The 21,584-nt window shown below is 39.9% G+C and overlaps 1 protein-coding gene across 1 annotated transcript in view; it reads right to left on the bottom strand.

Moving 5' to 3' along the window:
- TANC2 (tetratricopeptide repeat, ankyrin repeat and coiled-coil containing 2) overlaps nucleotides 1-21,584 on the bottom strand; it is a 349,573-nt gene that overhangs the window by 42,780 nt on the left and 285,209 nt on the right. The window contains exon 15 of the mRNA XM_022589090.3: nucleotides 3,214-3,322. Coding sequence (XP_022444798.1) covers nucleotides 3,214-3,322 — 109 coding nt within the window. The remainder of the gene's footprint in view (nucleotides 1-3,213; nucleotides 3,323-21,584) is intronic.

Raw genomic sequence — 21,584 nt, 5'->3', positions numbered from 1 at the left:
ATGAAACGTTCTGTACATATCTATTAATTCCATAATTGTCATTTAAGCCCAGTGTTTCTTAGTTGATTTTCTGTCTGGATGATCTGTCCATTGATATGAGTGGGGTATTAAGTCCCCTACTATTATTATATTACTGTCAATTTCTCCCTTTATGTTTGTTAAAATTTGCTTTATGTATTTACGTGCTACTATGCATCCATATTTACAATTGTTACATATTCTTGTTGGATTGATCCCTTTACTCCTTTATCATTATGTATCATTGATCCCTTTATCATTATCATTGATCCCTTTACCCTTCTTTGCTAGTCCTTGTTTTAAAGTCTATTTTGTATAAGTAATGCCAGCCCAACTTTCTTTTTGTTTCCATTTGCATGGAATACCTTTTTCTATCTCCTTACTTTCAGTCTGTGTATCTTTGATCTGAAGTGAGTCTCTTGTAGGCAGCATATATACAGGCCTTTTTTTTTTTTTTTCAGTCCATTTAGCCACTCTATTCCTGCAGCTCTTTGGGACTCCCAAAAGTAATCTCCACTGGCCTTCAAAGCCAAATGCTCTGGGGACTCATCTTCCCGGTGCAGGACACCCAGGTTGGGGAGCCCGATGAGGGACTCAGGCCTCTCACTCCTTTGGGAGAACTGAAGACATGTCCACACAAAAACCTGAACACTAACCTGTAAGTGTACTAAATGCCAATGAGTTATTCACTTTAATATGTCTAATTTTATTTTTAAAAAATAAAAAGAGGAAAAAACCCCCTGTATGCTATGTTCATAGCAGCGTTATTCACAACAGCCAAAAGTGGAAACAACTGAAATGTGCAACTAGCGAATGGATAAACAAAAAGGAGTATTACTTGGCAATAAGAAGGAATCAAGTACTGATACATGCTACAACATGGATGAACCCTAAAATCATCATGTTAAGTGAAAGAAGCCAGACATAGACAACCATGGATTGCATGATTCCATTTATACTAGATGTCCAGAAGAGTCAAACTTATAGACAGTAGATTAGTGGTTGCCAGGGGTTGGGGGAAGCTCATGGGGAGTGACTCCAAATGGACACAAGGTTTATTTTTAAGGTGATGGAAATGTACTAATAGTGGTAATAATTACACAACTCTGTAAATATACCAAATATCCAGAATTACAGACACTCAACCTCATATTTTTAAGGTGATTAATGATATCATATGTAATTTTTCATGAACAAAGATAAAATAAGGGAAATTTAAAACTAATTGGAAAGAAATATGAATTGGACTATATGTCACTGCTGATTGGCAGTTCTAAGTGGCGCTGAGTCTAAGCATTGAGTCTGTCTTTGCCTTTTCATGACCCTCAGCTGATAGGAAGTGAGAATTCTGGCAGTCTGAGAGAAGCTTAAGTCTATCAACAGGGAGCACGCTGCATTTAAAGGACCCTGAAAACTGCAGCATCAGGAAAACCATGGTCCGAGTCCACATTCTTCAGCTTGCAGTCATGTCATCACCACATGCTATACACCCAAGTATTTATGGCCTGAATCACACACGGAGCCAGTCTTATCTCAGGCAACCATGTTGTCTGCAGCAACATAAGATAAAACTGTGTCAGTGACAGGAGTGTATGGTTTAAGTGTAGGTCTCTATGACAGGCTGGTGGTTGCCAGAGAGGAGGGGGTTGTGGGGAGGATGAAGTAGGTGAAGGGATCAAGAGGTACAAACGTCTGGTTATAAAATAAATAAGCCATGGGGATATAAAAAAATAAATAAATGTAGGTCTCCCTGTAGTGGATAAAGTCACAGGGGGTCAAATGAAACTTCATATCATTTATCTGTTTCATGTGGTATTTATTTTATGGTGCAGGGCATAAAGACAGGCATCATCTTCATTGCATCTGATCCTAGGCAGAGGGTGATGACAAATGTTCAAGCGTTTAAAGCAGTGATGCTTAATATGTAAGTTACTTTCCCGTCTAATTGAAGGATACTCATCTTACAGTTTGTAGAAGTAGCAGATACTTTTTGGTCCACTTGAAATTGGAATGAGACACCTTGCCTGTTAAAAGAGTCTCATTCTATTCCCATTAAGTAAGGTCATTTTTGGTAGAGTGATTTATTAATAAGACAATTATGATTCAAATAAAGGACTTGTCACTGTGGGTTTTACTTCTGTCCATCTGATGAAAAGGCTTCTCTAGCTGTGTACTTATATACTGGGAAGAATTTGCTAGGCTCTTGAAGTTGCCCTTAATGCCATTTTTCTCTCTGAAGAGAAGAGAACTGTTTTATCTTCAACAGTATCTCTTGGGGGAAGTCCAAGCCAGAGGACTATTTAAGATCTCTGTATTTCTCAATCTGGGAGCAGCAAAAGTGGTCTGAAGAGATTGTAGGGATTGTAGGTGGCAGATGAAATAGCAAGCTGTGGGCTAGGAAAATCAGGAAAACAAATTTCTTCCTTGACTTCTGTCCTTTGCCCCACAACTGATATCTAGACAATAAATTCCTTGAGATTAGGGGCTGTATATTTTTGGTTTGTGTATCCCTAGTACCTAGTACAATGCCTCAGTAAGCACTGAATAAACAAATGAATGCATATAAGCACAAACAGATGAATTACGTGCCCTTCTCTGGGTCCTCCACTCTAGCCGTGTGGATGTTGGGACAGGGAGGCTGATGCTTGGAGTCCTTAAAAGTTTTGAAACTACTGCGAAAAACTGGGATTATAATTTGAAGAGGGAATGGGGGAAGTAGCTTAAAGGAAGGCTATAGTTGGTTCTAGACAAAGAGTTTGAAAATCACAGCACCAGGAATATTAAAATCTTCACTAAAACAATTATGAGAACACTGAGACAGTAAACTGCTCTCAGCGATTTTTTTTAGACATTGTGAAAACCTGCAACTAATGCTACAACGTGACTCTTCTCAGGAGATGGTGGGTCATATATGGAGTACACATGTGTATGTGTATATGCTTCTTACCTAAATGATTATACATGTACCTTTCCTGAAAAGCCTAGCAATCCACTAAACTGGGAGATGACAAATGTGGCTTTCTTTCAAAGTCCTAGGGAGGAACGGGTCAGAAATTTTAGGAGATGGACCAATTTTGCAACAAACTGATTTCAGAAAGCAGGGGCCACACTGACATAACAGTAGCTTCATACACACAGTGTTAAGGAAAGCCTGATGGCAATGGAAAGAAAAACACCTCCAACTTCTTTAATTACCTTAAAAATGTGTGCTTTGAGGATGTGATGTCCCAGTTCAATTGTCTGCTGTCGGTTTAGTTTTCCCTCTTGGCGGGAAAACCAGAAGGCAAGTAATGTGTGACCACTCCTGCCAAAAAAAAAGACCCATTTTAGAAAATTTAATGCTCCATTTCTCCTTTGGGTGGACGACTGTTCAGGTCTAGCCATACCTCCAATGAAACTCTGTCTCATTCAACCAGTTTCTTAGGGAAGGGCACCTGCCATCGGGCAAATAACGGGTAGTGAACGGTTCCTAGCTTTTACCGGTTCTTTACCCAAATCACATGTGTGAATATCACAGAATGTCATTTCTAGTTGGCTTACACCCATCCCACACAGAGATGGCATTAAAAGATCCATTTTTATTTTCTGTCTCTGTCAACTCCTCTTATTTCACCCATGCTTTAAAAGTCAGGATCCTGCTTCCTCAGGATCTCAGTTTTGGTCCTAGTGTGTCTTCTGGATTTAGCTCATCCATCCTCAGCGCCTTCGCCACCACCTAAACCCTATTATCTTTTTCTCTATCTAGATGTTTCAGCTTTAGATCAATATACATCAACTGTCTACTGGATTTCTCTACCTAGAGGTCCTATAGTACCTTAAACTCAACATGTCCCCAACTGGATTAACAACCTCTTCCCCAAGTGAAGTCTTCTCTGATCAGCCTCTGCCAAGCCTCTACCCTTTCTCTCTAACACTTTCTCCCAGCCGAGAACACAGCACCCCGTCTTTGGTGCAATCATCATCGGCTGTATACGCCTTCAGTACAGTGTCTACCACACTATTACATGCTCTCTCCTCTACTAGACTGTAGGCTTCCTGATGGCATCGTTCTCACCCCCCATCTCCTCGTCAACAGATCCCCAATCTGCTCATGAAAGAGGAAACCCTTTTCTCTGCCTCTTCGTGTTGTCTTATCTGCCCAGGATGCTCAGTACTGCCACAGCCCTCCTGTAATCACGTGGTCAGCTGGCCTGACGACAAAGCCAACAAAAAGGCTAAGCTAAGAAACTGCTGAAAAACAGAGCCTGAGTCCTGACTGTACAGCATCAGAAGCGGCCCTAATTTTGGACTGCTTGTTATATGAAGTGATAAATTTCTTTATTGTTTAATCCATTTGAGTTGATGTTTCCTATTTCTTCCAGCTCAAAGCATACTAATAATATATGCCTTTAAGTGTGAATGTATATAGGTATATGTGTATGTATGTAAGGTATGTGCATACATGCAGGATTGTGTATGTGTATTTTTATTTACATTTATGACAGAAATCCCGAGTTGTTTATACTCTCCACAGTGCCAAACATTGTGTATTGCACATAAAAATTCTCAATAAAATTTTTTGGGGGGCTTCCCTGGTGGTGCAGTGGTTAAGAATACGCCTGCCAATGCAGGAGACACGGGTTTGAGCCCTGGTCTGGGAAGATCCCACATGCCACAGAGTAACTAAGCCAGTGTACTACAAATAGTGAGCCCATGCTCTAGAGCTCACATGCCACAACTACTGAAGCCCGCACGCCTAGAGCCTGTGCTCCGCAACAAGAGAAGCCACTGCAGTGAGAAGCCTACGCACCGCAATGAAGAGTAGCCTCCGCTCGCCGCAACTAGAGAAAGCCCGCGCACAGCAACGAAGACCCAACACAGCCAAAACTAAAACAAATAAATAGATAAATTTATTAAAAAACATTTTTTTTGGAAGCAAGATCAGACACTAAAGAAAGGATACTGGGTCACCTTTGGGCTGTGCCTTCTTACCACATTTGCTGTAGTCTGTAGGAACTGTGACACTTAGAACTGTCTCTCTACTCCTCAACCAGGTTAGTGTCAGCGGAGTTCTCTATGCTACTGACAACACAACTCTTTTACTCCTTTCACTTGAAGTGTCATAGAGGAGGAAAATCAAACTATTATCTCAGTTTCAAGCCTAATGAATTAATCAAACAGAAGGAAAAACAGCAAGTGAATTTTTGTTGGTGACTCTTCACTGAGAAGAGGCCCAAATGTCTACTGGACGATTTTCTCTCATATTTAACACTGGCTACTCTGCCAGGTTTAACATTTGAAGATGTCTAATACTGAAGTCTGAAAAACAAACATATCCTTCCTTCCTTCTTCCTTTCCTTCCCCCCTTCCTCCCTCCCTTTTTTTTAAGCTTCAGTAAAGAAACTGGAGAACAGAGGATGGGACAGTTCCCATCTTAGGTAGGAATCATCCTATAAAACTTTAAAAAGAATTTCTACCATGTTCTAACCTTCGGCTTCATAGAATTTCTGAATTCTAGTGCATACCAGGTCATCTTACTTGATCAGATAAGACTAACCATAAAGGAAAGAAACTTATTTAATTGAGAGAATGTCTCAGACAACTGTATCTTGTATGGAATCATCAGTGTCATCTGAAGATATGAGCCCAGGGTTGTTTCACACTCACAAAATCTAGAAATTGCTACTGAACGTTTACATATCCCTTGAAAGCCCAATGTAGTTGGTAGGCCATTTTAACAGAAGTTAATGAGAACCATTTCTAAAAGTTCCCTATCTCAAGTTCTCAAAGTCCTAACCAGTTATTAACAATGAAATTATTGTAGCCTCCCTGGTGTAAGAATTATTACATTAAGTGTCTCATCCATGGCTGTACATAGTGACTAGAACTCCTGAATACGATCCAACACTTATGCTTCAGGCCATTAATGAGAATCCATGCCGGTGAGAAATAAGGATAAAGCTCATGGCTGACAAGGATATGAATTGTCAGTTAGACACAGAACTGACTTGCCCTAGTGCATTTACTTTACTGCCGTGACTAGGACACCCTGGGAAGATGCTTCCATCTCTCTAGTGTGCATTTCAGCCAGCTATAGAGGACAGTGCTTGCTTTTGTTATTGTTGATCAGGCACTGAGGAGAAACAGCAAGCCATATGGGTCAAGGAAAAGATGAAGGTGACAACACTAGTTTATTTCTTTTTGGATACAAGCATATTACATTATTCGTAAAAGAATGATTCTGATCAGTTCACTGGACTCAAAGCTTACGGTGTTTAAGACACAAAAGGTAAAACAGCAATTTCCATTACATGCTGGCATTTCCATTTGTACCTTACTATTTTTTTTAACACCTTTATTGGAATATAATTGCCTTACAATGATGTGTCAGTTTCTGTTGTATAAGAAAGTGAATCAGCTATACATATACATATATCCCCATTTCTCCTCCCTCTTGTGTCTCCCTCCCACCCTCCCTATCCCACCCCTCGAGATGGACACAAAGCACCGAGCTGATCTCCCTGTGCTATGCGGCTGCTTCCCACTAGCTATCTGTTTGACATTTGGTAGTATATATATATCCATGCCATTCTCTCACTTCGTCTCAGCTTACCCTTCACCCTCCCTGTGTCCTCAAGTCTATTCTCTACGTCTGTGTCTTTATTCCTGTCCTGCCCTTAGGCTCAGCAGAACCTTTTTTTTTTTTTTTAAGATTCTATATATATGTGTTAGCATATGCTATTTGTTTTTCTCTTTCTGACTTACTTCACTCTGTATGACAGTCTCTAGGTCCATCCACCTCACTACAAATAACTCAATTTCGTTTCTTTTTATGGCTGAGTAATATTCCATTGTATATATGTGCCACATCTTCTTTATGCATTTATCTGTCGATGGACACTTAGGTTGCTTCCATGTCCTGGCTATTGCAGACAGAGCTGCAGTGAACAATGTGGTACATGACTCTTTCTGAATTATGGTTTTCTCAGGGTATATGCCCAGTAGTGGGATTGCTGGGTCGTATGGTAGTTCTATTTTTAGTTTTTTAAGGAACCTCTATACTGTTCTCCATAGTGGCTGTATCAATTTACATTTCCACCAACAGTGCAAGAGGGTTCCCTCTTCTCCACACCCTCTCCAGCATTTATTGTTTGTAGATTTTTTGATGATGGCCATTCTGACAGGTGTGAGGTGATACCTCATTGTAGTTTTGATTTGCATTTCTCTAATGATTAGTGATGTTGAACATTCTTTCATGTGTTTGTTGGCAATCTGTATATCTTCTTTGGAGAAATGTCTTAGGTTTTCTGCCCATTTTTGGATTGGGTTGTTTTTTTTTTTTGTTTTGTTCTTTATTTATTTGCGGTACGCGGGCCTCTCACTGTTGTGGCCTCTCCCGTTGTGGAGCACAGGCTCCGGACACGCAGGCTCAGCGGCCATGGCTCACGGGCCCAGCCGCTCCGCGGCATGTGGGATCTTCCCGGACCAGGGCACGAACCCGCGTCCCCTGCATTGGCAGGTAGACTCTCAACCACTGCACCACCAGGGAGGCCCGGGTTGTTTGTTTTTTTGATATTGAGCTGCATGAACTGTTTGTATATTTGGGGGATTAATCCTTTGTCAGTTGCTTCCTTTGCAAATATTTTCTACCATTCTGAGGGTTGTCTTTTCGTCTTGTTTATGGTTTCCTTTGCTGTGTAAAAGCTTTTAAGTTTCATTAGCTCCCATTTGTTTATTTTTATTTCCATTTCTCTAGCAGGTGGGTCAAAAAGGATCTTGCTGTGATTTATGTCACAGAGTGTTCTGCCTATGTTTTCCTCTAAGAGTTTTATAGTGTCTGGCCTTACATTTACGTCTTTAATCCATTTTGAGTTTATTTTTGTGTATGGTGTTAGGGAGTGTTCTAATTTCATTCTTTCACATGCAGCTGTCCAGTTTTCCCAGCACCACTTATTGAAGAGGCTGTCTTTTCTCCATTGTATATTCTTGCCTCCTTTATCAAAGATAAGGTGACCATATGTGCGTGGGTTTATCTCTGGGCTTTCTATCCTGTTCCATTGATCTATATTTCTGTTTCTGTGCCAGTACCATACTGTCTTGCTGACTGTAGCTTTGTAGTATAGTCTGAAGTCAGGGAGCCTGGTTCCTCCAGATCCGTTTTCCTTTCTCAAGATTGCTTTGGCTATTTGGGGTCTTTTGTGTTTCCATACAAATTGTGAAATTTTTTGTTCTAGTTCTGTGAAAAATGCCATTGATAGTTTGATAGGGATTGTACTGAATCTGTAGATTGCTTTGGGTAGTACAGTCATTTTCACAATGTTGATTCTTCCAACCAAGAACATGGTATAGCTCACCATCTGTTTCTATCATCTTTAATTCCTTTCATCAGTGTCTTATAGTTTTCTGCATACAGGTCTTTTGTCTCCTTAGGTAGGTTTATTCCTAGGTATTTTATTCTTTTTGTTGCAATGGTAAATGGGAGTGTTTCTTTAATATCTCTTTCAGATTTTTCATCATTAGTGTATAGGAATGCAAGAGATTTCTGTGCATTAATTTTGTATCCTGCTACTCTACCAAATTCATTGATTAGTTCTAGTAGTTTCCTGGTACCATCTTTAGGATTCTCTATGTATAGTATCATGTCATCTGCAAACATTGACAGTTTTTCTTCTTCTTTTCCTATTTGGAATCCTTTTATCTCTTTGCCGTCTCTGATTGCTGTGGCTAAAACTTCCAAAACTATGTTGAATAATAGTGGTGAGAGTAGGCAACCTTGTCTTGTTCCTGATCTTAGTGGAAATGGTTTCAGTTTTTCACCATTGAGAATGATGCTGGCTGTGGGTTTGTCATATATGGCCTTCATTATGTTGAGGTAATTTCCCTATATGCCTATTTTCTGGAGGGTTTTTATCATAAATGGGTGTTGGATTTTGTCAAAAGCTTTTTCTGCATCTATTAAGATGATCATATGGTTCTCCTTCAATTTGTTAATATGGTGTATCACATCGATTGATTTGCATATATTGAAGAATCCTTGCATTCCTGTGATAAACCCCACTTGACCAAGGTGTATGATCCTTTTAATGTGCTGTTGGATTCTGTTTGCTAGTATTTTCTTGAGGATTTTTGCATCTATGTTCATCAGTGATATTGGCCTGTAGTTTTCTCTTTTAGTGACGTCTCTGTCTGGTTTTGGTATCAGGGTGATGGTGGTCTCATAGAATGAGTTTGGGAGTGTACCTCCCTCTGCTATATTTTGGAAGAGTTTGAGAAGGATATGTGTTAGCTATTCTCTAAATGTTTGAGAGAATTCGCCTGTGAAGCCATCTTTTTTAAATTTTTTAAATCACGGTCTCAATTTCAGTGCTTCTGATTGGTCTGTTTCTATTTTCTATTTCTTCCTGGTTCAGTCTCGGAAGGTTGTGCTTTTCTAAGAATTTGTCCCTGTCTTCCAGGTTGTCCATTTTATTGGCATATAGTTGCTTGTAATAATCTCTCATGATCCTTTGTATTTCTGCAGTGGCAGTTGTTAATTCTCCTTTTTCATTTCTAATTCTATTTGAGTCTTTTCCCTTTTTTTCTTGATGAGTCTGGCTAATAGTTTATCAATTTTGCTTACCTTCTCAAAGAGCCAGGTTTTAGTTTTACTGATCTTTGCTATCGTTTCCTTCATTTCTTTTTCATTTATTTCTGATCTGATCTTTATGATTTCTTTCCTTCTGCTAAGTTTGACGTGTTTTTGTCCTTCTCTAATTGCTTTAGGTGTAAGGTTAGGTTGCTTATTTGAGATGTTTCTTGTTTCTTGAGGTAGGACTGTATTGCTATAAACTTCCCTCTTAAAACTGTTTTTGCTGCGTCCCATAGGTTGTGGGTCGTCGTGTTTTTGTTGTCTTTTGTCTCTAGGTATTTTTTGATTTTTCTCTTTGATTTCTTCAGTGATCTCTTGGTTATTTAGTAGTGTATTGTTTAGCCTCCATGTGTTTGTATTATTTACAGGTTTTTTTCCCTGTAATTGATATCCAGTCTTATAGTGTTGTGGTCAGAAAAGATACTTGATATAATTTCAAATTTCTTAAAGTTACCAAGGCTTGATTTGTGACCCAAGATATAATCCTGGAGAATGGTCCATGAGCACTTGAGAAGAAAGTGTATTCTGTTGTTTTTGGATGGAATGTCCTCTAAATATCAATTATGTCCATCTTGTTGAATGTGTCATTTAAAGCTTGTGTTTCCTTATTTATTTTCTTTTTGGATGATCTGTCCACTGGTGAAAGTGGGGTGTTAAAGTCCCCTATTATGACTGTGCTACTGTCGATTTCCCCTTTTATGGCTGTTAGGATTTGCCTTATGTATTGAGGTGCTCCTATGTTGGGTGCATAAATATTTACAATTGTTATATCTTCTTCTTGGATTGATCCCTTGATCATTCTGTAGTGGCCTTCTCTGTCTCTTGTAATAGTCTTTATTTTAAAGTTTATTTTGTCTGATATGAGAACTGCTGCTCCAGGTTTCTTTTGATTTCCATTTGCATGGAATATCTTTTTCCATCCCCTCACTTTCAGTCTGTATGTGTCCCTAGGTCTGAAGCGGGTCTCTTGTAGACAGCATATATATGGGTCTTATTTTTGTATCCATTCAGCCAGTCTATATCTTTTGGTTGGAGCATTTAATCCATTTACCTTTAAGGTAATTATCGATATGTATGTTCCTATTACCATTTTCTTAATTGTCTTGGGTTTGTTATTGTAGGCCTTTTCCTTCTCTTGTGTTTCCTGCGTAGAGAAGTTCCTTTAGCATTTGTTGTAAAGTGGGTTTGGTGGTGCTGAATTCTCTTAGCTTTTGCTTGTCTGTAAAGGTTTTAATTTCTCCGTCGAATCTGAATGAGATCCTTGCTGGGTAGAGTAATCTTGGTTGTAGGTTTTTCCCTTTCATCACTTTAAATATGTCCTGCGACTCCCTTCTGGCTTGCAGAGTTTCTGTTGAAAGATCAGCTGTTAACTTTATGGGGATTCCCTTGTATGTTATTTGTTGCTTTTCCCTTGCTGCTTTTAATATTTTGTCTTTGCATTTAATTATTTATAGTTTGATTAATATGTGTCTTGGCATGCTTCTCCTTGGATTTATCCTGTATGGGACGCTCTGCACTTCCTGGATTTGATTGACTATCTCCTTTCCCATATTAGGGAAGTTTTCAACTATAATCTTTTCAAATATTTTCTCAGTCCCTTTCTTTTTCTCTTTTTCTTCTGGGACCCCTATAATTCAAATATTGGTTCATTTAATGTTGTCTCAGAGGTCTCTGAGATGGTGCTCAATTCTTTTCATTCTTTTTTCTTTATTCTGCTCTTAGTTATTTCCACTATTTTATCTTCCAGGTTACTTATCCATTCTTCTGCCTCAGTTATTCTGCTATTGATTCCTTCTAGAGAACTTTTAATTTCATTTATTGTGTTGTTCATCATTGTTTGTTTCCTCTTTAGTTCTGCTAGGTCCTTGTTAAATGTTTCTTGTATTTTCTCCATTCTATTTCCGAGATTCTGGATCATCTTTACTATCATTACTCTGAATTCTTTTTCAGGTAGACTGCCTATTTCCTCTTCATTTGTTTGGTCTGGTGGGTTTTTACTTTGCTCCTTCATCTGCTGCGTATTTCTTTGTCTTCTCATTTTGCTTAATGTACTGTGTTTGGTGTCTCCTTTTCAGAGGCTGCAGGTTCGTAGTTCCTGTTGTTTTTGGTGTCTGCCCCCAGTGGGTAAGGTTGGTTCTGTGGGTTGTGTAGGCTTCCTGGTGGAGTGGACTAGCGCCTGTGTTCTGGTGGATGAGGCTGGATCTTGTCTTTCTGGTGGGCAGGACCACGTCTGGTGGTGTGTTTTGGGGTATCTGTGAACTTACTATGATTTTAGGCAGCTCTCTGCTAATGGGTGGGGTTGTGTTCCTGTCTTGCTAATTGTTTGGCATGGGGTGTCCACTGGTTGTCGTGTGTAGCTGGGTCTAAGCGTTGAGATCGAGATCTCTGGGAGAGCTCTCGCCCATTGATATTACGAGGGGACAAGAGGCTTCTGGTGGACCAATGTCCTGAACTCAGCTCTCCCATCTCAGAGGCTCAGGTCTGACACCTGGCCAGAGAACCAAGACCCTGTCAGCCTCTTGGCTCAGAAGAAAAAAAAGAAAAATAAATAAAGTTATTAAAATAAAAAAAATTATTAAAAATAAAAAAATTAAAAAGTAATAAAAAAGAGAAGAAGAGAGCAACGAAACCAAAGAACAAATCCACCAATGATAACAAGTGCTAAAAACTATACTTAAAAAAAAAAAAAAATGGACAGACAGAACCCTAGCACAAATGGTAAAAGAAAGCTATACAGACAAAATCACACAAAGAAGCATACACATACACACTCACAAAAAGAGAAAAAGGAAAAAAAAATGTATAAAGGAAGAAAGCAACCAAATCAATAAACAAATCTGCCAATGATAATCAGCTGTAAATACTAAACTAAGATAAACATAAAACTAGAAATGAATTAGATGCAGAAAGCAAACGCCAAGTCTACAGTTGCTCCCAAAGTCCACTGCCTCAATTTTGGGATGATTCATTGTCTATTCAGGTATTCTACAGATGCAGGGTACATCAAGTTGATTGTGGAGATTTAATCTGCTGCTCTTGAGGCTACATAGAGAGATTTCCCTTTCTCTTCTTTGTTCACACAGCTCCTGGGGTTCAGCTTTGGATTTGGCCCCGCCTCTGCGTGTAGGTCGCCTGAAGGCGTCTTTTTGGAAGTCTGAGGTCTTCTGCCAGCGTTCAGTAGGTGTTCCGTAGGAGTTGTTCCACATGTAGATGTATTTTTGATGTATTTGTGGGGAGGAAGGCAATCTCCATATCTTACTCGTCCACCACCTTGAAGGTCCCTCCCCTGTACCTTACTATTCTGACAAAATATGATGTCACTGGCTAATCCATAGTCTGAATGTGCCTATATGTGGAGCTGTCTACATTTATGTCTATTTTTCTTATTATTTGCTCACTCCCAAACCTTTTTTTTTTTTAAGAATACAACATTTGAACATTTATTTAACTTTCTTTTATACTTATTTAGGGCTATAAATTTCAAATATAACACTTCTAATTTTTTGTTTACATCCCTCTCATTGAAGATGGTAAGTGTTAACCAAAACAAGTCCCTGCAAAGTCACATGACCAAGGGCCTGGCTACAGGAAAGAACAAAGAATTAAAGTCCATGATGCAATTTACCAGACAATGATACAGAGATGAGTTTGCAAGAAGCTAGCATTCTGGCTGGAGTGGTGGATGGAGCAGAGTGGGCACTGATTGTGGTATGTGCTACAAAGAAGTACAAATATAAAATACATTACTATGAGTCCATTTCTGAAAATAAACATGAACCAGGCAATATGCTGTTTCATATACATCATTTCATTTACTTCCCACAGAACCACAAATAAGTAAATATCATTATCCCCATTTTACAGATAGTAGATATAAAAATCAGAGAGGGGAAGTGACTCCACTAAGACAGCACAGTAAGTGACAGAACCCAGATTCCATCCCAGGTCTATCTGATTACCAAGCTTGTGCTCTGAACCTCTTGACTGCTACTGAGTTCCTGAAATTAAATGTAACAGTGATTCTGAGGAGAGAGAGGGAATTGAAAGTCTTCCTGCAAGAGAAATCCTTTGTCTCTGGGTCCTGGAAGTTTGAGTGTGATGCTGATAGGCAGGAAAATAGGAAAGTGGGGAAAGGCGTAGAAGATGGAGGGAACAGAATGAATGAACATATAAAGGCAAATTTTTACAATCCCAGAGGATGTATGGGGAGAAACAAGTCAACTGCTTTGGCTTCCCAGGAAAGTTAAGATTCTGGGCTGAGGAGTCGGTATTCAACACCACAGGCAACAGGGAGGCACTGAAGCCAAACCTTATTCCTTTTGACTCCTAGCCTCATCATTCTCTAAGATCACCAGGAGCCTCTTAATTGGTTTTCTTTTAGCCTCTGATCTTTTTCTTTCTTTTCTCCCTCCAGCTTTAGGTCTTATGGACTATTTTCCTTGAAACTGTCTCTTTTCTTGACATCTGTGACACTACCTTGGCACTTTTCCTTTCCTTCGGTTACATTAACTTCTTTGCTCTATTCCCCATTCACTCTTCTTTCGCAGGTAGCCCTCCCCTCGACTCCTGGCTTCAGCTCTCACTGCAACAGCATCTCTAGCACTGAGATTTCCTTTGCTTCTCTAGCTGCCTGCTGATCCCTCTACCTCCATATGACCTGTCAAACGATGCTGTTTGAAGCTGAAGTCTTCCCTTAAAACCAAATCCCCTTAAGAGTTCTTTATTTTTAAAAAATACTTCCAGTCACTCAGGCATAACACCAGCTGCTGTTTTTCTCCCCCCTTTGCATCGTCTCTCTTGGATAATTGCAATCCACTCATTCTCTCCACTGCCTCCTTCCTGGCCCACACAGAAACCTGATCAAAATTCACCTCAAAATTCTTCAATGGCTTTATATTTCCTTCTGTACATAATCTAATAAACTCCTTAGCATGGTATTCAAAGGCTCTCCATAATTTGTTCTTCATCTATCTGTCTCTTGTCTTTACCTCCTTACCTTGTACTTCTAATTCCAGACAGAGTAACTCATTCTAGAGTTTCAAACATGCTTTCCCTCTGCCTGGAATTCTCTTCTCTGTTTAGTTCATCAGGCAAACTACTTCTCATTCTTCAAGTCTCAGTCCACACCATCTCCTCTGTGCAGCCTTCCCTGGTGCCCCCAGATGGACTCAGGGATTCTTTCCTTTAGGCTCTGTTGTACCTGGTACACATCCCCATCACTGCACCAACTGCAGCACTCCCTCTCTGTCTGCACGTTGGTCTTCCCACTAGACTGTACTGAGGACGGAAGCTACGTTTTTTCACATATGTACAACCTGCTAATAGGAGTAAATAACTGCAGAATGAATAATAATCCCTTACATTTATAAACTACTTCATAATTTTTGAAATACTACAAATACTACAACACTTATATTCTCCTGTACACCTATACTACATTATTTCTCCTAATACGGTAGAAAATTGACTGAAACTCAGGAAGATTGAAGGACAGATCCTAGCTCACGTTGCTCAGATGTAAAAGAGATGAGATGAGAGCCCAAGGTCTTCTGAAACCTTGTTCCACTGCCACACTGACAAGATTAGGAACTGGTTTTTATTTCTGGGCAAATTTGTATGAAAAAGTTGACCAACGTAAAGAACAATATGTTCATTTTTACAGTGTACAATCTGAATTCTTACAATTAAAATCAGCAACTGTTAATTTTGACATTTTTCGATTAGCATTTTGGGAGAGAGTAGTTAAGAAATAGAGACAGCCCTAGTCACTGTGACATTTTACACATGACTGAACACAACTATGTTTTCCCCTATAATTAAAGATGATGGTGATCAAAATAAACATTAATGTGGGTTCATATGTGGTTATAAAGACCAATGGGGGGGGGTGGCAGTGGTGAGGGCAGAAGAAGTATTTCCACATAGCTTATATAATGAGGTCACCTTGTGATTCAGTCACCCTGCGGACTCCATCCCTGAAAGAAAGTCAAATCCCAGTTCTGTCACTTACAAGCTTTATAGCCTTGAATAAGCTTTCTAACCTCTCTGTAAGACAGGGATAGTAACACCTGTCTCTCAGGACTGTGGTGAGAATTAAGTGAGAGATATTAAGTAAAATGTATTTTATATTTCTTTTATATCCTCCATAGTAACTAGCACACTGCTGGACTAAAGGAATGAACGTTAACCATAAAAGACTTTAAACATATTAAAAGATGACTGTGTGCTCAAACAGAACTTTAATCTTTAAAGTATGCAGCAGGGTGAAATGCAGTACCCTATCCTTAACTCCAATCTTTGCCCCTCCACACCTAACCCCACTACCTTTACAGCCAGAAAGGAAATCCATGGATCAGGGAAAAATGCCTGGGGATGGATGTCGTTCACTGTTAGTCACTGCAGGAAAACTTGGTAGTGTAACTTCAGGCAGAGAGTGGGGATAAGGACAGAGCTAACCAGTCCCTAAGAAATAAGGTAAAAGTTAAGCTAACAGGAGGAATATTAACCTCTCATGTAGATCAGAGGTTTTCAGGAGGATATAAACCTTACATTCAAGATATATTTGCTTTGCGATATTTTAGGAGAGAATCAATCACGTATCAGAGTTAAAGATTCTTCCCCCCAGAACTGTCTCCTCTCCCCTCTCCTGACAAAACGCAGGGAAGGGCGTATCCAGAATAACAGAGGGTAGATCCAACCTCCATTCCATCTGTAGGCATCAGCAGCCCCTCGATAAGGATAACGGGAGACAAGTGATACTCACCCTTGGACAACTATAGGTTATAAGACAGTGAGGAACTGCCCTTACCTGATGCCCCTGTACCACAAGAGTTCAGAACTATGGAATCTCTTCAGACAAAATCTCTTTCTAAGGCAAGACTACCCTCTAGGGCATCCCTACCCTCGGCCCATTTACCGGTTTGGAAGTTTCATAACAGTTGTTATACATAAAATATACAATGGAACTATGTTTTTCTAATAGATTTTCACTTAGCACACAAGGGAGATAGTTAATCTTACAGTTTCTATTTGTAGTACTGAAACACACTAACAAATGGACTCAAATATTTCCAGCATGGATGTTTTCTCCACTGTTCTAGCCAGAGTCACTAATGTGTAGTCACATAGATTTCATCAGCTCTGGTGATGACAAACTTGATATACAACACTATAGTGTTTCAGAGAAATAACACTTAAGTGTTCTGATATTCTTCTATGTGGTGCTCAGATGTGATAAAGTGGTACAGGGACAGCCAGCTGGCGAGGAACTGCTTACAACCTAAAGCCTATCCTAGCTATCTTATAATGTGGGCTGAAATAACATGTGCGGCTGTGGAATGTCTTTATATTATAGAGGTACTTGTGGGGAATTATTTAGGGAGACCTAGTGAGATTAGAATTATGGGGCAGAGAAGGATATCTGTCTGCAAAAGGTCTGCGCTCCCATCCACAGTCGAGAGTTGTTGGGAAGCAGTTACTTTGCCAGGGACCTTGCGTTCACATTCAAGTGGGGTCACTTGACAGTTCTGGCTAATGGAATACAGGCAGAAATTATATTCATTACTTCAGACCTAACCCGGAAAAATCTTCTCCTTTGATTTCCATGACCTTACTTTCTCTTGTTTCTCTAATGTTACTCTTGTAAATTATTATTTGGCTCACCATTTTCTTCTAGCATTTAAATACACCTACTCTGATATGAACCTATTTACGAAACAGAAATAGACTCAAAGGCATAGAGAACAGACTTGTGGTTGCCAAGGGGGAGGGGGTTGAGGGAGGGATGGAGTGGGAGGCTGGGGTTCGCAGACGTAAACTATTATGTATAGAATGGATGAACAACAAGGTATTACTGTTATAGCACAGGGAACTATATTCAATATCCTATGATAAACCATAATGGAAAAGAATACAAAAAAAAAGAATATGTGTGTTTGTGTGTGTGTGTGTGTATATGTGTGTATATATACATATATATATAAATCACTTTGCTGTACAGCAGAAACTAACACAACATTGTAAAACAAATATATGTCAATAAAAAATATATCTATTCTGTTTTCATGCTTCCAAACTTCCTGCTTTATACTCTTAACCTGGGTGATCTTGTTAAGTTCTATGGCTTCTACTGTCAGTTATTTGCTGATAACTCTGCAGTCCATAACCTCATGCCTTCAACTTTCTCTTTTCCTGTTTTCCAAGGTCACATTTCTACATATATTTGTTCATCTTCCCTTGGAGGCAATACATTACAAACATGCCAAAAATAGGATGTCACCTCTCCCCATAAGCCTGTTCTTCCTCCTGCCTTTGTTCATGCTAAAACCCTTTCTCCTTTCAGAATGTTCTATGCTGGTCAGTAGCTTCACTATTTTCCATCATTGAAGATAAGTTCTGAAGTATTTTTGATCCCTCCACCCTTACCTCCCATACACACAAAAAAAGACCAAGTGCTTTTGAGTATCTCCAAAACGTCTACCTTGCTCTCTGTTCTCACATTACAGGCCTTAGTGTTTCTCACCTAGACTACTGCTCTAAACCTCATAACTAGTATCCTGACCTGCAGTCTCTCCTCTTCTTTAACCCATCTTCTATATGCTACTTAGAGCTATTTTGCACATTATCAGTTATATGATCATTGTCTCCTCTTTCTCACAAAATTATAGACTCCCTGTTATCTAGAGAATAAACTGTAAAGTCTTAAACCTGGCATTCAAGACTTTTTTCCTAGTGGCACTTGCTATCATTCTCTCTGACCATATGTCTTATTTTCTAATTATGGCTTCTCACAATTCCCCAAGGGCACTTCACGTCTTCACACTTGTTTTTGTCCCTGCCATTATGTTTTCTAGCCTGCTTACAGCGCTCTCTTGTGCCAATGCTGCTAAACGGAATCAACTCATCCTTCAAGGCTGAACCTGACTGTCACTTACTCTGCAAAGGATTTTCTCTTTGTCTAGGTCCCTATGGTACTCAGTACTATGGCACTGTCATTGGTTGCTATGTGTCTGGCGTTCCTCTAGAAGGTCATGGCTCTAGTGTGGGGGTGTCTCAGTCACCTAAGTTTCTCTAGTACCTAGCAGAGTCCTTGGTGTAGAGTAAAAGTTCAATAAATGTTTCATGAATGAATAAATGCCACGCAGATGCGTTCATGGAAAAGCAACACAGGGACTTCCAGACCCACTGTCTAATGCACTACCCAATTCAACCTTGACTTGGCAGGCATCTCTGTTGCCACGGATCAACTGTAAAATGAGTGTGACCATGACTCAAATACTGACCATACACTGACAATCCTGATCTTTTTCATCTCTCATCTTAAAATCCTGCCTGTAGTTAAACTGTGGTGGTTGCTGCCTTATAGTCTGCTTATTGCAAATGACACCCACATCTTTACAAAAATGCTCGCCTCTGTCTTCAGCTTTTCAGTTAGTAGCTGCTTTGGCATGTTCTTTTTGTGGCTTTCTCATGGAATCGGAATACAAAATACATCTCTAGTCAGCTTGTCTTACTGTTTCATATTCAACGCGGAGATGGAAGCGCTAACGATAAGGAGGCTGTAAGTAAAGCGTGCCCAAGATGTACCTTTGTAGAAATGGGTGGAACAGCATAATTTCTTTTTAAACATAGAACTTGGATAGAAATTTGCTGCTTTCTCCCGCTATGCCTCACAGTTTCCTCCTGTGCTTCTGTTCTGTTAACGCATCACTGGCCCTAGGAAAACGGACGCTGTCTGCCTCTGCTGTGCCAGTGAAGCCTTTAGGCAGTTGGCACGGCTTCATGAGGCAGCAGAGCTGTGACGCCACTGAACTGCCACAGTTTGAAACGCCAACAATAGGCACAGGAATATGGATCACTTCTTCTTCCTCCACGTTCCTCAGCTCTTCCTTTGTACCTCCAGCACAGCACTCGGCCTTAAATTATAGCTGGTTGTAAATATGTCTGTTAAAACCGCTATCCTGTAACTCGTGGTACACAGATCTGTCTTACTTGTATTTGTATCCACTGCAGTGCTTAACACAGAGCCTTGAATATGTTACCTAACAAACGTTCACTGGGTGTGTGCCGAAATGCATGCCTTCACTTTCTACTGACATGCAGGAGCAGAAAAACGAAACTACTTAACTGTGGGAAGAGTTTCTCAAATACTTCCAGTTGCAAGCTTAAAGTTAGTACCACTTACCACTTCTTTGTTCACTCATTGATTCATTATTTAACAAAATATTTGCTGAGTGCTGACTGTGTGCCAGCCACTCTATTAATTAGGAAGACCAAGGTGAGCGTGATAGGAAGGTTCCTATCCTCATGGAGCTCACTCACATTCTAGACGGGAAAGTGGACAATAAACAAGTATTCACAGACAATAAATTAATAAAAGACTAGAAAGTAAAAAGGTTGCTATGTTAAAGCCAGGAAGGACTTTCTTAGATAAGGTGACACGTGGAAGTCTTAGGAGGTGGCCATTAGGCTGAGACCTGAAGGAGTGAGGGATCTTGCCATGTGACGAGGGAAAGTGAGCTCCGGATGGAGTGAACTATTAAGTGCAAAGAGCCAGGGGTGGAAAAGAGCTTAGCAAGTTCTAGGAACTGGTAGATGACCATTTATGACCAGAAAATTGTGAGTAAGAGGGAGAACAAATGAACTTAATTAGAGAGGGTAGGCAGAAGCTATCTTTGTAATACAGGGCTTTGAAGGATCTGGCTTTGATTTTATTCTAATCACAACAAGAAGCCATTGCAGGATTTTCAGGAGGAGGTTACACAGGGTGTGGTCAGTAGAGGTGGAAATAAGTGGATACTTACAAGTAAAATTTGGGTGGTAGAACCAAGTGAGCATGCTGATGGCTATAGTGAATACATGTCTCACAGCTGTGGGTTCTTATGGTTGAGTGACTAGAAGGCTATTAGTGTTGATTTTACCAAATGTGGAGAATCAGCTGCTTTTGAAAGTCTAGAGACAGCCGAGTAAGTTGCTCCGCTCACAAAAAAAGAAAATGTGCTGTCATATCCCACTAAGCTGGCAGTAACTCATTCTGATTGCTGTGCCATGAATCTTGGTTTGACAATCTAGGAAAGCCTGTGGGATTCCCATCTTTTCATTCAGCCAGTGTTGCTTCAGAGACTCATTAACAGGACAAATTAGCCTCTATTTCCTAGGCTACTTTCAGTACCAAAAATTTCCCTTAAAATTTCCCTGCTCTACTTCTTCTTTTTTTTTTTTTTTTTTTTTTTTTTTTTGCAGTACGCGGGTCTTTCACTGTTGTGGCCTCTCCTGTTGTGGAGCACAGGCTCCGGACACGCAGGCTCAGAGGCCATGGCCCACGGGCCCAGCCACTCTGCGGCACGTGGGATCTTCCCGGACCCGGGCACGAACCCATGTCCCCTGCATCAGCAAGCAGACTCTCAACCACTGCGCCACCAGGGAAGCCCTCCCTGCTCTACTTCTTACGTGAAGTTGCTTTAACCCGTATTTGCTACACCTTAAAAAAGCAATATATATATAAAATTTAAATATATAAAGCAATATTATGTTTGTAGCAAAATCAAATATAGGAGAGTACAAGTCCCTTCTGTGTTTTCGTTAGCTGACTCTTCTGCATGCCTGCCAAGTCATAAAATGATGCTCTCTCTCCATCTTCTAAGCAGAACTACTTCTCTGTATATTTATTAACTTAGCAAACTTCACATGAGTTTTTATGACAGTAAAAATAAGTAGTTCTCAGTTTTAAATAGGTGTGGAGAAAAATTCTGATTACCTGCTTTCCCCAAACTTAATTTTGGACTTGGAAAAGGAAAAAAAAAATATGTTATAGCTGTACATCTCTGAAGACATGAGAGTTTTAACAATGGGGACAATTTACCTATTTGACTGATAGATGTGGGTTCCATGATTTATGCTGAGAGAAACAAATTTGTAAAGTTTAAGGACATCATGCCTGGGGAAACTGGACATATTCCCA

The sequence above is a fragment of the Delphinapterus leucas genome, chromosome 19, assembly GCF_059928025.1.
Source record: "Delphinapterus leucas isolate spDelLeu-1000000601 "Yukka" chromosome 19, BTC_Dleu_Yukka2, whole genome shotgun sequence".
NCBI lineage: Eukaryota > Metazoa > Chordata > Mammalia > Artiodactyla > Monodontidae > Delphinapterus > Delphinapterus leucas.
Note: the sequence above shows the minus strand (reverse complement) of the source record. Positions and strands in the feature narration are given on the sequence as shown.